The 17,815-nt window shown below is 37.8% G+C and overlaps 2 protein-coding genes across 2 annotated transcripts in view; one reads left to right on the forward strand and one right to left on the reverse strand.

The window, feature by feature from the left end:
• The window catches only part of Fgf7 (fibroblast growth factor 7), a 51,782-nt gene extending 40,226 nt beyond the window's left edge, over positions 1 to 11,556 (forward strand). Inside the window, exons 3-4 of the mRNA XM_006994068.4 lie at positions 9,291 to 9,394; positions 10,427 to 11,556. Coding sequence (XP_006994130.1) covers positions 9,291 to 9,394; positions 10,427 to 10,621 — 299 coding nt within the window. The 3' untranslated portion in view covers positions 10,622 to 11,556. The remainder of the gene's footprint in view (positions 1 to 9,290; positions 9,395 to 10,426) is intronic.
• Fam227b (family with sequence similarity 227 member B) overlaps positions 1 to 17,815 on the reverse strand; it is a 166,265-nt gene that overhangs the window by 94,610 nt on the left and 53,840 nt on the right. The gene's annotated exons all lie outside the window — the stretch shown is intronic.

The following is a 17,815-nucleotide window of genomic DNA, read 5'->3' on the forward strand; positions in this document are numbered from 1 at the left end:
GAAGGAAGGAAGTCATTGTCTTCAGAGGTGTAACTAAGGAGTGAATTTTCAATGATCCTAGCGGGTAGCTCTACACCAGGCCCACATTGGCAGCCCTCAGCTAGGTTGAGCCCAGTGAGTCATAAACCAAACCAAACCAAATGAAAAGACCTGCACTTGAGATGGGGACTTGACAGAGGGAGGGGGTCTGGTGAGGGTGGGAGGGGATATGACCAGAATGTGTGAAACTATAAAAGAACAACATTTAAAAACTCCTCAAACTCGGCCCCACTCACACTCTAGTGAAAATATCATCCCCCTTAACTTTTCTTATACATTCATCTTCAAAATGACTGGGATTTAGATAATTCATGACTTCAATGCCTTGGCTATCCATTGGGCATGGACGTTGAGGGAACGGGCATGGCAAGGGGAATGAACTAATGAGACAGACATAATGTGGATCCTTGCTGTCAGGGGTCGGTAGAATATTTGCACTCTCTCCTATTTGCTGAAAGCAGCTAGGTTATACACAGAGCGGCATGCTTCCGTGTTATGTACACAGTTTAGTGGACTAGTGAAGCCTAGAAACGGTAACCTGAGCACCCAGCCAGGAACAATGAGAGGCACTTCCAGGAATGTGTGTGGGTGCTTGCCTACATGTATATGCTTGGGTGCCATATGTATATACAATGCCTACAGAGGCCAGAAGAGGGTGTTGGAACTCCCGGACCTGGAGTTTCAGCCAATTGTGAGCTACCATGTGGGTGTGGGGAACTGAGCTTAGGTCCTCCAGAAGAGCAGCCAGTGCTCTTAACCTCTGAGTCAACTCTCCAGTCCTTTTGTAATAATCTTTATGAATGAAGACCTAAGCATTTTGTAGCCTCAAAATAAGCTAACGACAGGTTTCTGATTCTAAAACAACATAATCTTAGGTTGAAATAAAAATTCAACCTACCAGTTCTTAATGTCAGATTTTTCTAGTTTAGAAAATAATGGTGTGAGTGTCTCCACAGACATCAAGTTTGGGCGTCTGGCAAACAGAGAGATGAGATAAATCTGTTGAGGACTTACTTGTTCTTTCATCATTTAGTCAAGACACGATGACTTTCACTATTTTATAAATAGGTCCTTTCACCGTCACGTGTGGTTAAATTTACAATCTCAGTAAGACTGTTGGCTAGCAGCATTCTCAGTTAAATATAAACTAATAGGTGTAAAACAACTTTACAACTCATCTTTAAAATTTGTATTGCAATATATTTGACAACGCACAGTTGACCTGAAGATGCTCTTCATGTTAGCAAAGTCTCTGCCTAGAAAGAGGTCTGGCAATGAGCATGGCATGATTATTTCTTAAATAATATTGTGTGGCTGTTGTATGGCAGCCAGCATCATTTTTGGAGAAGTAAAACAGCTCTCTACACCTGCAATATTTTATTTGTGGAACACTGCTTGTAAATACCAGGGTAAAACCATATTGCCATCTTATCATACAGAAAATAAGTTGCAAGAATAACTGAGCTAGCTTTTATGGCATATAAGTGTGTTAATCAGATCAGAGAGGCATATTCTGTCACCTTTGGTACAATGACATTCATATTTTAATTTGCATCCACTTAATGAACTTTTTTTTTCTGGTTTTCTGTTTTTTGTTTTTTTTTTCAAGACAAGGTTTCTCTGTGTAATAGCCTAGTTGTCTTGGAACTAGCTCTGTAGGTCAGGCTGGCCTCGAACTCACAGAGATCTGCCTACCTCTGCCTCCTGAGTGCTGGCATTAAAGGTGTGCACCATCACTGCCCAGACCTCTATTTAATGAACTTTTTTCTTTCTTTTTTTTCTTTTTGGTTTTTCGAGACAGGGTTTCTCTGTGTAGCTTTGCGCCTCTCCTGGAACTCACTTGGTAGCCCAGGCTGGCCTCGAACTCACAGAGATCCGCCTGGCTCTGCCTCCCAAGTGCTGGGATTAAAGGCGTGCGCCACCACTGCCCAGCCTTAATGAACTTTTAATTGTGTACAATACATAGAAAGTATTTTGGGATAATGAGTTTTATAATGTTAAAGAAAATTAAATTTTTCTTTATGTATAAAATATAACCTACTATATTTAAACATGAGTGGTTCCTCATTGGCCCCGATAAGAGGAGAACAGTTAAACTTGGTACTGGTGAAAAGAAACTGAAACCACTTTTTAGTGAAGGGTTTCAGGAAGGGTGAGGACACCATATCAGCTGGGAAGGGACACTGTATTCATTTGGCCCCTAGACACTGAGCCTAGAGTCCATCAAAATTACAAATCCTTAAAAACACATTTAGAACTTCAAGATTAAGATATTTGCATTGAAATGTAAAAATAGTGATTGGCAAATATTTAGCATATAAGTTATCATGCTAGCTTCACTATTTGTTAAATATAATTTTAACAATATTTGAAGACAATTTGGTATTTTTTACTATGTAAGAGTTCTCAAGAATGCATAATGTCTGTAAAATGTATAGCAAAGGGTAAGTTCAGTGATTTATTTTAGAACAACCTATTTCAAAAGTAATATTGCACAAAACTTAAAATAATTCCCAAGTGTTTCTACTGAGTAATATTCACATATTTAATATGGTTCACTGTGTAGGACAGTCTTGGGGGATGGTGTCTGGAATTCAGGAAAAATCTTAAAGCAGCTCTGATTAAGGGATTACATTTAAAGGAGGATTTTTGTGGACAAAAAGCAAAGGCAATAAGGACTGCAGATGACCTGGAAAGGTAGGAGATGACTAAGTTGAGTCAACTGCTCTTTAAAGGTAATTTATTTTTCAAATTCATAGAAGCAAATAAAGTGCCTGCAAGACATGGCAAAACTATAACACTGAGATAAAGGATTTTAAAGTCAAAGAGGGCACTTCTTAAAAAAAATTCTTTGCTATTTTTGTAATTGTGTCCATGCTTAAAACAAATAAACAACAACCCACAGAAACAGAAAATCATAACTTATCAATAGCTGCATTCTTTAATTAAAGCCACTGAACATCAATCAAGTAGTCAGCCTGATCAACCAAAAAAATGTTCCACACAGTTTACTCTTTCTGTATATAATTTACCATTTGAAACCCAATAGTTTAAAACGCATTAAGAAAGTCTCCAGGCATTTAGAAGTGCACTGACTATTTCTGTATACATGCGCATGAAGTTTCTATTTATAAACCCATGTTTACTAGGGTCATAAACTAGCCAGAGATATTCATAGCACAAATACTTGAGACTTACGACAGACAGTGAAATTGCAACAGAAAACTCGAGGAGAAATGAAAGTGGGTTTAGGAAGACTGATTTCAAACAGGATTTTAGTCTTGATACCACTTCACACTCTAAAATATTATCTAGAACAACAAAGAACTATTGTGTGAGTGGGCTATAACTATGTAAATTTAGTGCATAGAGAATTAAGCTAAGGCATTTTGAAAAAAGTGCAGTAACTTAGAAAACAATCGCAGTAACTCTTGTGGATCCAAATGACACTAAGTGGCATACAGCAAGGCACTTTCACTTCCGACTCGTACCTGCCATACACACAAAGTTAGTTTTCCTACAGTGGATCTTTATAGCCTGACATTATTCTTTTTAAAAATATTTCATGACATTTATCTATTTATCTGTGTGTACGGGGTGGGGGCAAGTGTGCACAGACTGTGTATGATGGCCAGAGGGTTCTCTACTTCCTCCTTGGGATCGATGTAAGTATCCCTCCCGCCTAAACCATCTCACCCATGCCAGACTGACACTCAAATAAATTACAAACCAGAAGGAACTCTCACTGCTTTCAAATATTAGTTCAAATTCTTTCAGTTAGTATTCAATTCTGTCATTTATACTTCTTAGTCTAGACAGTTATAATTCCAACCTTATGAATATGACATTTGAATCTGAGCTTTCATGACCTTGCATATACTGTTTCTTCAACTGTATTGTGTTTTCATCTTGTTTACACATTAACCTTATCCATCATTTAAGATTTGATTTAAACTATATCATTTTCAGATCCTATTACCCTTCTTTACCAAGGATAACATTTCTTACTTTTTAATTTCCATGGAATTGATTTTCCATTCCATGAATTTAAGTGATTGGCATATATTGCTGGGGATCACCTATCTTTGTCTACAGAAACAGAAAATATGAACTGAAATTTGACAGTTACTCTATTATTACCAAAATATTTTTATGACTGCATAATTAATGTCATTGGCTCAAGTTTCTAAAATGTTACTGAATCTCATGTTCCACCCCAACACTTAAGAGATAAGCACACTTACAAGTGGAATAGTTTTCTTCACACACACAGAGGACTGTGCTTTCTACGCTCGCCAATGTGAATCTGCATTATGGCTACTCATAACTGCTTATGTGTTTCAAAAAGAAACAATTCATTTGATAAGCAGATCTTAATCTATCACAAAAGACAATATTCATATCAAACTCCATATGTTCTATGTATTTAGAACAAGAACAAATAATTGACATTTGTATAAGTAGTCTTTTTAGAGTCTGTCCATTGTATACAATTAAAGAAAGATAGAGTACAACTTTAAAAAATTAAAATTGCAAAAAAATTAAAATTGCAATTTAAGAACTTATATTTTCAGTCAAGACTATGGATTTGCAGACACCTTGAGCAGAGAGCAGAGTTACCATGATTCCACTATTTTTATGTCTTGGAATAGTGTGTATTTCCTACCACCGATGAACATAATATAAGTAAATGTTGTTAGTTTGATGTCCTGTGCCATTTCATAACTTCTGACAAATGCATAATAAAATGTAGCCACTGTTACAGTTCTGTACAATAGTCCATTGGTTAAAAATCCCCTGCTTTTGTATGTAATGCTCACATGAGTTTTTTCCATGTCTTTTATGACTTGACACTGAGTTCTAAAGACACATAACATTCCACTGTATGAGTGTAGCACAGTTTGGCTATTGGTTCCCCTCTTGAACACCTTGGTTGTCTCTTATTTCTGGTTCTTATAAGTATAGCTGGTTTAAATTTCATGTTCAGATTTCTGTGTGAACACGTTTTCTACTCAATAGGGTATGTGCATGGGCACAAAGGTATGTGTCTGTGTGATTAGTTCCTAAGAAAAGGCCAAAATGTCTTCCAAGTTGACTGCACTTTGCATTCCCACTACCCAGACAGAGTCTGGGCTGTGTTGCATCTTTACCATGTGTCCTGAACTGTTGGGCTTTGTCATGCCAATAGCTGTGAGGGGGACCTCATCGTTTTCATTCTCTAGTGACAGGATACGGCACCTTCCCCTTTCATCTGTTCATTTGCTACCATTTCTTCAGATAGTTTATCTACTTTTAATGATACTTATTATTACATCTTTAAAGTTCTTAGTTCTTTTAGAGATACTAGACATAATTTTGCAAACCTATTTATGTCAAAGAATTTATTATTCAATTAAATCTAAACCTGTAAATATAAATATTCAGTCATTAAGATATTTCTCACTCAATACAGTCTTGACAGAATAGCCTAAAAGTTCATTATTTAACATAAGAATTGTTTTTGTTTCTTTCTTTTTAATGCTTCATTTTAATGTGTGCAAGAAGGTATACTTGATCAATGGCAAAATTAAATGTTCTGATTAGCCTAATCATCAAACCATTTTTTCCATCTTTGAAATGTATATTATCCTACCTATATTTACATGTGCTCCCCTCAAAAACTTTCACTATAATGCTTAAAAGAATCTTAGGAAATAAATATTAATATGCTGGAATGGGACAGGTTTCCACGTGGTTATTGAAAATAATTTTGAAAAGGAAAGTTAAAGTATTCTTAACCATGAAGCTATTGACAATAGAAACAAGGAAGTAGCATCAATATTGAGAGAGCAAGATTAAGGGAATACTCATAATTCTTCAGGTAGATAGATACTGGGAGAATTTGATTTAAGTACAGCAATTTATTTCAAGGTTCTTCACCTATTTCCAACTGTGACACAAGATTAAACAGGCAAAAAAAATCTAGATAAGTCCATGAATGGTTGAATTCTGGGAATAGAAAAGCCATCAGTGAGTGTCTTCTGGTATGTTAGCTAGACACCCTAAATGATAAGCCCATGCTGTTGCTGAAGGCGTGTCTGGCTAGGCATGGTGTGCATTATATATTATCTTGATTTGTTTCTCTCGCTCTGTCTCTCCCTCCTCCCCCTCTCAGTTTTTGAGCTCTCTCATTATGTTAAAGGTTTGGTGCATCTATGTAATGTAATATGCTTCACCACCTCATTGGGGGTAAATTAGTAAACTTCTTGTAAACAGAAAAAAATATCCATAGAAAGACACCATCTTATATTTGCCTTATAGGATGCAGCATATATTTTTTTATTTATTGTACATTAAAAGGTCAAGAACAATTAAGTTATTTTGGTAGATAAATTATTATCTGTAAGTTATATATTCTTATATTTTCTGAGAATCTCCCCCACTCCTGTTTTGGGATGGAGGCAAAATTCTGTAAGTTTAGATAGTTAACAGTTGTACAGATTTTTTTGATATTGAAAAGAACAAATCCCTAGTCTGCATGTGAACAAAAAAAGGGATAGTGTTAATCTTTTCATTCCTGGGTTTCTTGATTTTAAAAAAGGGCATAGCAGACAGGGTGTAACAGACTAAACAATGGTTGATTCTGATCATACTTCTTAATGCTCTCACCAAATGACTTCAGACCAGGAAAAATTCTTTTTACTGTCTCGAAATTGAAAATACAGGAACGCAGCCATTTAAAGTGTATTCTCATGCCGTTTGAAGCTAAAATCCTTACAATTCTTTTTTTTGTATCTTTAATCCTAATACGGGGAAGAATAAGATTAACAATGTTTATCACCGCTTGGTGTCAATGTGCAACAACCACAGTGGACAATGTACAGTCAGGGGACAGAGGAGCTTTTGGAGACAATATGACTGGTCCCCAAAGGCAAAGAGTTTGCATACTACAGGGCCAGTAACTATCACTCAATAGCTGTGTTTTGTGGACAACTGTCCCATGAAGGAACACCCTGCAAACATTACAGATTCATCCTCTAATCCTAACTGATCACAAATGCCGCACCTCAGGCTTTGGACCAGCACTCTCCTCTCTCAGGAAATACAGCACTGGATTAACGGAGTTTGGAAACAAGGGAAATGGTGCAACCTTCCACAGGGGTAAGGTCTTCAGAACCCAACTTTAACATATTCTTAAATAGATTTATGCTGTTTTGAAGGTACCGCATGTGTGGCACAGTAATTACCTTCTTCAGTATTCTTCACGGCAGGCCTGCCAGTTTAACGCCACGGGACTCTGCCGATGCTGCACAGCTTCCCTTGGTGCCTTCTTTAGAGAAAAACGAAGTTGTTCCAGAAGAGCCCGAGGCAGGTGCTTGTTTTTGAGCTGAGCCTGACACAGCAGCAGCTCTCAGGGAAGATTTGCTGCATGTTGTCTGACTGCATCGGCATCAGCATCATGACCTGTCACGAACTTAACAAGGATGTGTAAAATTTCCATAACCTCTGCAGGCCAGTGTTCTCCACAAAGTGCTCTTCTCTTTTTAGTAAGGAGTGTCTTCTCTTTTCTACAGGAGTGTCTGCTTTTTCAAACCAGGACTGTGTTCTTAATTTGTCTTCTAAAATCACACGATTTTATTTTATTATACAACACTTCACAATACTTCAAATACATATCCCCTTGCTTTTTTACATCATAGACTCCAGTTTTTAGATGTGAAATTGCACTAGGTACATCTGACTAGTGCTGAGTACAGCATATTGGAAAGGTGGCTTCTGTTTACACAGAAGACAGATAATAAGTAGGCTAATTTTATGATCACACACTTCTCCTCTCCCAGCTTCTCCCAGATCTTCCCTATCTCCCCCACTTCCCCAACTCCATGTCCTTTCTCTCTTTCAGAAACAAATAAAAACAAAACAAAAACCCCCAAGAAACAAACACACACAAAAAGGCAAAAGAAAAAAAAGACCAATAAGAGAAAAAAATACAAATCAAGCAAAACAAGATAAAACATCTACAAAAATACCATTGAGTTTGTTTTGTGTTGGCCAATTACTCCTGGGCATGGGGCCTGCCTTGGAGTGTGGTTTGTATATCTAGTGAGACTTCATTGGAGACATTTTTCTTTGGCAGTGGGTATCAGCTGCAGACAGCTAGGGGTGGGGGCCTCCACTTCCCTCTCTCGGCTGCTGGAAGTCCATCTGGCTTGCCTGTGCAGGCTCTGTGCACGCTGTCATAGTCTCTGTGATGTCATATGTGCGTCAATCCTACTGCGTCTGGAAGACACTGGTCCCTTGGAGTCTTCCATCACCTCTGGCTCTTACACTCTTTCTGCCTCCTCTTCTGTGTAGATCCCTGAACCTTGAGGTCAGGGATCCCATTTAGGGCTGAGGGCTGCACAGTCTCTCTGTGTGCACTGGCCAGTTGTGGGTCTATGTTAATTCCCATCTACTGTAAGAAGCTTCTCTGATAGCGGCTGAGCAAGGCACTGATTCCTCTATCATATCATATATAATAAAAGAAAATATCTGGTTAACATTGTAAAGAACCTATTTTATAAAATTAATTCCACAAAGATTAAAAAAATAATTATGAAAGTATGTAAATTTATATGATTAGGATTTATAATTAAATTTTGAATCATCTTTGTGCATTAAAACACTTAGTTTAAAACAATTGATTTTAAAGACAGTAGATTCTACTTGCCATTACCAATCTGTAATTTAGTTGTAATTTTAAAGATATTCATTTTCAGTAAAGTCAAGAACTACTCTACTAGCAATAATTTTTAAGATAAAACATAGCCAAACAGAAGAGCAACACTGTTAGGCATATCCCTCCTTTCTTTGTATTACACCATACTTTGGGGTGTAAATTCTACATTTGCCCCAAAGCTCTCAGGCTTTGACAGATTACTCACTTCTCGGTGTATCAGCACCCTCCTCAGTGATGTGGGTGTAGCAAGGATGCCTGCCCTGCTGTGTGTGGTGATAACCAGACAAGTTCGGACATGGGTGCAATTCTTTTGTGGTATGAATTCAGCAAATATTAGCTGCATTTTCATTATGGTAGATTAGAAGCATAGTTCTAGAGGTTAAATATGGATATGTAACTATTTTTTTGCATGCAGACATCCCCTTCTGTGCAATGAAGGCCATCAGTTTGCACGTCTATCTTCAATGATTACTCTAGTGTCTGTGACTGTGCTTTGGGGGAAAGGTCTCAAGATTAGTGGATAACTGATATACCTTTCTGTCATTCCTTGCAGACATCATGGAAATCAGGACTGTGGCAGTTGGAATTGTGGCAATCAAAGGGGTGGAAAGTGAATACTATCTTGCAATGAATAAAGATGGAAAACTCTATGCAAAGGTATTAATAATTGATAACTTAGAGTTATTATTCAAATTTACTTTTGTCAAAAATACATGCCTTTCTGAAAACTGTAATTTTCTTCCACTGGTACAAGTTGAATATTCCATTAAAACATTTTTTTACTCCAGCATTAAGGCAAAATAGTTTTTGTATGAACTTAGATTGCTTAAGCTATTTGGATATTAGATTTTTCATCTGTAAGATGACTTGGAATGATTGATCTTTAGGGATCCTTTCAATTCTAAACTCCCATGTGCATTTTAGATACTTGAAGCCTAAGATTTCCATCTGTGAGTATTAAAGCCCTTTTGTTAGATTTCCTCCGATTTGCACATTGCTGACATTGAAAATTTTTGGGAAAAAAATTTTTGAAGTGTTCAGTTCATTTGTCAACATTAGTCTCACAATCATGGGCTTTGAACTGTAAGCATTCACATTGTTTCCACTTTATTATGATGTGAAATATGTGATAGTTCATCCCACTATAGTAAAGCAAAATTCAATTTCCTTTGTATTCTTGTAGCTCTGCATAATGCCTATGCAGGCCAATTACAGAATGGAGGTGTAATCAAATGAACACTTGACTGCCTAAATGAACAGACTAGCTAACTTTTTACTTTTGTTACAGTTGAGGGCAACATAGTAGAAAGTGAAATAAAGTTTATTAAATTGTCCCTCACCTGCAGGAGATGGAGGCTATGCCCTTTACACTAAATTTCTGAGGGACATTTCCCGGGAGAATGGAGTGACTTAGAGATCCCAACATTAAAGAGTAGGAATTGGTTGTCCAAAGGGACATAACTAAACGTGTATTATGCTATCTTTTGTTAATTTAAGATGCTTTTGACATATGGCAATACATGACATAGATAAACCCATTAAACTGTGTCAGCTCTGCTCACTCTGAGGGTTAAAATAAGTCACATGTACTTCACCTCTACAGACCATCACCTGTTTGCTGTTAGTTTGAGCCTCTCCAGAACTTGTATTAATAATTGTGTTTGGTTTCTTTGTGCTTGTTTTTATCAGAAAGAATGTAACGAGGATTGCAACTTCAAAGAACTAATTCTGGAAAACCATTACAACACATACGCATCAGCTAAATGGACACACAGTGGCGGGGAAATGTTTGTTGCCTTAAATCAAAAGGGGCTTCCTGTCAAAGGGAAGAAAACGAAGAAAGAACAAAAAACAGCCCATTTTCTTCCTATGGCAATAACCTAATCATACTTGGTGTTTGAGAAACCAGTTTCATTCAGCAGGGAGATCTCTTTCCAGTGGACTTTTTTTCTTCTCTTTTTCCTTACTTTCTCTCTCTCTCTCTCTTTTAAAGTAACCAAGAAAGGCTGGAAAACTACTGAAAACTGATCAAGCTGGACTTGCGCATTTTTGTTTATTTTAAAAGACTGCATTAAAGAAAGAGTTGAAGAGTATACACACAAATCAGATTTAGTAACTAAAAGTTGTAAAAAGTTGTAAAAGTGGTTGTACAATCATGTTAGTAACAGTGATGTGTTTCTTAAATTAATTTACCCTTAAGAGTATGTTAGATTTGACTATCTGATAATGAATATTTAATATCACTATCTGCTTATAAAATGGCTGCTATAATAATAATGAAGATGATGCAGATGATGTTATATAAGGGATGTCAGACCTAACCCTGCTGGGATGCCTGAGGATGATCAAGCCCACACCAACCATAGACGATGAGCAGTGTTTGAGAGCTTTCCAGTAAGAACTAGAATCCACTTTAGCTCTACTCAGAAAAGTGAATGTTCTCAACATTTTATTATAGAATGGAATCGACAGGTGGTTTTACAGAATGACAATATTGGCACATACCTGTACTGATTAACATGAAAAAAAAATCCTAATGCCACTCAAATTGAAAAGGTATTGCTAACAGGATGTTTTAGAAGTCTGTATATAAAATAGCAATAATGATGACAATACTGTATTTCATCTCACCACAAAATAACATTTTATAATCCCTAAAAATAAAATTCCGAAGTCTTTAAGTCTTTTTCAAGTCATATATCTATCTTTTGTATAATTCACATTTGGGAACACAACTTTAAATAATGTTCTTCCCACACATAATCATGCTTTCCCCCCTGTGGTTACAGCATTAAACTCTACTTTAAGTTGTATTTGAATTTTATTGTTTTGTTATTTAAGTTTATGTTATTTATAAAGACAAAACCTTAAGAAGCCGTTTCTGTTTCATATGCTTTTAATTTCAAGGGAACAACAAACTGCCTGGCTGTGCTGCAGAGTTCTCCTCCCCTGGTGACGGACACCAACTCTAGTACACAGCACTTGGCTAGCAAGTGTTGGATGGCAGACAAAAATGACAGCCTGCAGCCATGCTCACAATAGATGTCTCACAGCAAACAATGCAAATATGTGGGAAAGATTTTGCCGCAACACTCTTGCCAATGAATTTGGAACATATAAGTAAAAGAAAGCAAAGAATTTCAGTCAGAATATACTTTGATACATGGCAATAAAACATGGTTTATAAGTAGGCATATTTCAAGTTAGCTACTTGATAATCTTGGAAGCACTTGCCGTGAAAAGGGTGCAACACTAAAGTGGCCAGAGCACACCCCAGTAGAGGCTGTGGTCAGTGTATGAGGCCCCAGATACCCTGAGGCTTCAGCTCAGGCCACAGACAACAGCGTAACAGAGAGATGAAGGCTCATTCTGTAGTTCTGCTGCCAGCGGGTGCTGCCCGAATTGTACGCATGCTCATCAGGGGAAGGGCAACAGTTATGTCAATTGCTGGTATATTAATTAATGTGATATCAACCTCAAAGTACTTTTCATTGAGGTTCCTTTATATTACACAAAATGCTATTTGGTAATATGTTTATAAGTGAAGGTTATAAGATAAAGCCCCTGTCAACAAAAAATAACAATCTCTTGACTTGCTTGTGGTTTGCCCAAGTATCCAGGCTACTGAAAAATAGGAAGTTTCACCCTCCATCGCCTACACTGTAGGAGACACCATGAGGGAATAGTCTGTACTAACATCCAATTCAAGGACATTTCTAGTCTAGCTTCCTAGTGCAGGATCCAGCTGGTACCTGGAGTCTTATAAACATCAGGGGTAGAAGAAGACTGTACTTTTCATAGTTGTCTCATTCATGTCTAGCCGACTGCTGGTCTATATCAACTTATATATACATGAATCCATTCAATGAATAGTTTCCAAGGAAAAGATGGAATGCTATTATTCTTATTTAAATGTTAAATAAATCAGAATGGAGCATGATCATGCAGAAGCTTAAACAGAAGTAGTGAGTATACATGGAAGGTGGCTATGGTTACCATTAAATTAGTTCCTATGAAAACACCATTAGAATATTGAATTAGACAGAACCAACACTGAGTGGTCCAACTATTCTTAGTGATATGTCACATACAAAAATCTACCCAGAAACATTTACTTTAAAAAGATTTATTGTTGTTATTTAAAAATTATGTACCTATGTGTGTGTCTTTATGGGGATGGAAATATAAGTACTGGTCCTCATCGAGTTCAGAAGAGGGTACTAGAAGCTAAACTCAGGTCCTTTGCAAGAGCAGTATGTGCTTTTAACTGGAGATCCATCTTGCCTGCCTCAGTATTTATGTTTATTTATAGGTTTTGTTCTATTTAAAAAAAAAAACTTAACATGTAAATTTCAGAAAATGAAATCTGCTTTAGGCAAACACATTTAGGATCTGGAATCCTGGAAGACTGTGAGGCCTTCATCTTCCTCCCTCTTTCATAAATCAGGAAACTCAAGGTGCTGGGTGGATGTAGCTTGCCACAGTCAGCGTCACTTAGCATGTGTCTATCTTAGATTGTCAGTGATCTCCTCGTTTTATTTGATTTTAATTTCTATTGAGATGCCATCTTTGTAGTTGAGAACACTTGTGATCCACTTGGCAATTCGCTTAGTACATAATGATACTTTTATGATTTGACTCAAGGACAGAAGGAATGCAATTTCCAATTTTGATTCCTAAGCAACTTTTATGTGAACTTTTAAATTTATAAATGGAAAGTATCACAAAAGACATTTTTATAATAATAGTATCCCTTTCTAAAATGTTCTTTAAAAAGAAAATCATATTAACATGTGGGTTTCTAAAAAATGGTAAAGGACTAAGTGAAAGAATACGAATGTGAACAGAATATGTAGAAAGATATTTCCAATAGAACAAGTGAAGTAAGACACTTCGACACAGACAAGCCTAGTGTAGACTACTGATCTTCGAGTTGCTGTAAGTTCAACTTAGATACAAAAGAGAAGGGAAAATAGAGGGTCTGTCACTTAGAGCTTTTTCTTCTAGTTTTTTAGGGTGTCAAAAACTATGAAGAGTGATTATGGAGATACTGATCTGTGATCCTCTAAATGTTCAATATAGTATAGAGTGAGGAGCTGGGCGGTGGTGGAGCACACCTTTAATCTCAGCACTGGGGAGGCAGAGGCAGGTGGATTTCTGTGAGTCTGAGGCCAGTCTGGCTTACAGAGTGAGTTAAAGGACAGCCAAGGCTACACAGAGAAACTCTGTCTTGAAACCTTCCCTAGCTCCCTCTAAAAACTAGAGTAAGAACCCAAGAAGTCATCAATATAGCTCACCAAAGACAGGACATTCATTTAAAATATTTTCTTATGATTCGTGAGTTTGTATTTTACTCTGGCACACACTTGTGTTTGCTTCAATGTGAGAAGATCTCCAGTTGACACCAGTGAAGAACAAAAGTGAAGCTGTGAGTGGCTGTCTGAGACTCAGTGTAAGCTACAATGTCACGCTTACCCACTGTCACATACCTGGGAATGGATGAGACACAAATGGGCCCCATCTTTCCCAGTCCAACTTTACATACAAATAATACAGAGGCAAACATAAGCAAAGATCATTTTGTAAAGGTGGGACATTAAAATTTTAACACCTAATGTGGATGGTTATTGGTTAGTCAAAATACTCCATTGATTCTTAATACTGGGGAGAGACAGAGAGCGACAGATTCCTGGAGTCCTCCTGCCAGCCAGTCTGGCCAATAGGTGAGCTATGGATCCAGAGACAGAGAGAGACCCTGTCTCAAAAGATAAGGTAGAGAGTGCTAGAAGAAGACATTCAAGTTCTGGCCTCTCTCTCTGTCTCTGTGTCTCTCTCTGTGTCTATGTCTCTGTCTCTGTCTCTCTCTCTCTCTCACTGCCTGTGAGTATATGTATGGGATGGACACACACACAACACGTTCACTCCATCATCCATCAGAATGAACATGGGCCCATGTGAATATCAGATGATTATCACGTGTGACCATTTCTAAGATATCCTTAAAGCAGATGGTTAAGGTTCTTAGAATGTTCCTGCTATGAAATAGCTTGTTAAAGCTTCATGTATAGCTCTTTCAGTGACAGCGTCAGGTTCCTTTTGCTCATTCTACCACATTCAACAAAGCTTTGATTTTCAACGACAAGGATGTAGTCTATCAGACTCCCAGAGGCTCCCTTCTGCTCTCCAATTTTGAAGAATTTTTCAAAATGATTTATATCCTCTTGAATTGAGACTTTACAGGAAGTGAGAAATAACAAAATCTACTCTCTTACCAATGTTTGTGATTTCTTTTTAAAGCAACATCTCCCAAGAAGCCAGGTAATTACTCTCATGAGACAGTATCTTTTGGCTTCCCACTTGCTTCCTGGCTGTGACACAGTCCTGCTTCCTAACTCATCATCACGGACTTTCTGAAAGCCTGTGTCATCATATGAAAAGTGATTACTTCTTTCTCTGTCTGGAAACAGCTATATATTAGTTATTGTGGTGGATAGCACTGAAAATTTCATGACCTAAAACAGTTCTTTTGTCTTATAATTATCTAGGTTCCTTTGTCTGCAAGCCCCCATAAAGTTGTAATCAATGTGTTAAGCAGGGCAGTCACTGATCTCAACACTTAGTCCTGAAGAAAATCAAGCACCAGCCTTCACCAGCTGTGGCTGCAAATATCAGCTCCCCACTAAGGGCTCTTCATAGCACTGTTTCTCAAAAGAAGTTTATTTCCTACAAAACAGTAGACCAGAGCATAAAAGTTCCCAGATGGAAGCCATAGTTTTAATCTCCAGTGTGATGTCACCTCTGCACATACACAAAGGGCGGCATTACCCCTCAGTACACGCCTGATACAAGACATACACTAGATGGGCGTTTAAGGCTTTACCATAAACACACATGCTCTAAGGCCTAATAAGACCAATTCAAGGCTTTCAGTGGTGACCATTCATAGAGAAATAGATCAAACAGGCATATTTTCTCTGGAAAATTGGTCTTGTTTTCCACAAGAAAATCAGAAGGTTTGAACTCCCAAAAGGGTTGTGACCCACAGGTTGAGAACTGCTGTAAGCAAAACAAACCCTAAAAGACCCCAAAGCTACTGGTTTCCATGCAGGATGCACACTGGAGTCACCTCTGGGAGGTACTTTTCTTTTTGAAGCAACGACACCCAAGCTCCATCCCATGTCAGCTCTTTCAGTGACTGTGGACTGGGGAATGGGAGACGTCATTTTCATTATTCCTCAGTAATCTCCAATGGTCTGCTGCAACTGAGAACTAACAAGACAAGCAGAAAACCCCAAAACAAACTCCTTTAGGATCTAGTCCTGGCTCTTCCACATTGTCTCCTCTTTAAACATAGTGAAGGGTCTTATTCCTTCCCCACCCAGGGTTTCCATCATTTTTCTATTTACAGTGGCACTAGAAGGAACACAAACATGAGAAGGAGCTGTAATCATTATGATAATGAAATGCTTAAAGAATATAATGTGCATAAAAGTCCACACCGGCCCAAAGTCTATTCTCAAACAGAAATGCATTAGAGATTATAAAAATCCCTCTGTTCAAATTTGTGACTGTTTTTCACATTGCACAGAATACAATCTTAAACTGCCTGGGGGCCAGCAGAGTGGCAGTGGACAAAGGTAGCTGGTTAAAGGCTTTGCTGTCAGTTAGGCAGGTCAACAGGCAAAACAATATAAATCCAGAAGTATACATTCAGGCTGCTGAGCAGATACTGCCAAGTTCATAAGAAATACTGAAATGGGTTGAGTTTTCTGAGACTCCTGAACGCAATGACTGTATCTTTTCCAAGATCAGGCAAGTCTAGAGTTATTGTTTTACATATATTCTACACTTCCCCCTTCTGAAGCCCCTAAAATTCGAATGTTTGTTTCTGTGATGGTGACTAGCTCATCTCACGGTTTTGTTTTGTTTGTATTTTCTCTTTTTTCTTCTATTTTCTCTTTTTCCTGTATCTGATTGAATATTCAAGGGAGTTGTCTTTAAGTTTAGATTGTTTTTTCTGCTTTAGATTATTCTCAAGTCTTTCAGCTGTATTTTTATTTGACTTGTTAAGTTCTTCACTTCCAAGGTTTCTATTTGGTTCTTTTCCATGCTAACTCTGTAGACTCTCTCATTCAAATTAGTGGTATGTTTCCTATTTAATTGTCTCTTTGTAGTTGCTCATGTTTCACTGCCTCTCCTTAGTTAGAATCACTCTTTTGAACATCTTATCGGGTACTTCATCGCTTTTCTTTACTGGGAGATTAGATGCCAGAAAGTTATTGTGCTCTATTAGAAGCATCACATTACCTACTTTTTTTTTTTACTAGTAGATGAATAATCCTTTGATAAAATGCCTGAGAAAGTGTGGTGATATATTGTGTACCCCAATAAAGCTTACCTGGGGATCAGAGGACTGAGCTAGACAGTAAATTAGACATAGAAGTCAGGCAGTGGTGGCACACACCTTTAATCCTATCACTCGGCGGGCAGAAATCTGTCTGGATGTCTGTGAGTTCAAGTCCACACTGGGCTACATGAGAGAAACAGAACCAGGTAGTGGTGACACACGCCTTTAATCCCAGGAAGTATGGGCAGGACACAGAAAGATATATAAGGCATGAAGAAACAGGAACTCGCTCTCTTGAGGCTGAGGATTTTGTAGAGGTAAGTTAGTGGCTGGCTGTTCTGCTTCTCTGATCTTTCAGCTTTCACCTCAATATCTGGCTCTGGGTTTTTATTATAAGACCTTTTAAGATTCGTGTTACAAGAAAGTTCTTTCTAGGCACATTGCCATGACTACATAAATAACCCTTTGTTCCCCTGTTCAGAGGTCAATGTCACACATCTGCTCTTTACACCAGTTTTTAAAAGTACATTTCCAAACAAGTGCAAGAACCATTATACGAGGGGAGACACTCTACCTTCTTATTAAATTTGGAAAGCCACAAGTCTGCCAGCACAAGGTATTTCCGAGCACAGACAGACAGCACGTCTGGTGCAGTGAGCAGGAACAGAACTCATCGGGGAAGGCAAGCCACTGAAGCTCTTCGCTTGACGATGCTCTCTGCCTTAAAGAAC

This window comes from Peromyscus maniculatus, chromosome 4 (genome assembly GCF_049852395.1).
Source record: "Peromyscus maniculatus bairdii isolate BWxNUB_F1_BW_parent chromosome 4, HU_Pman_BW_mat_3.1, whole genome shotgun sequence".
Taxonomy (NCBI): Eukaryota; Metazoa; Chordata; class Mammalia; order Rodentia; family Cricetidae; genus Peromyscus; species Peromyscus maniculatus.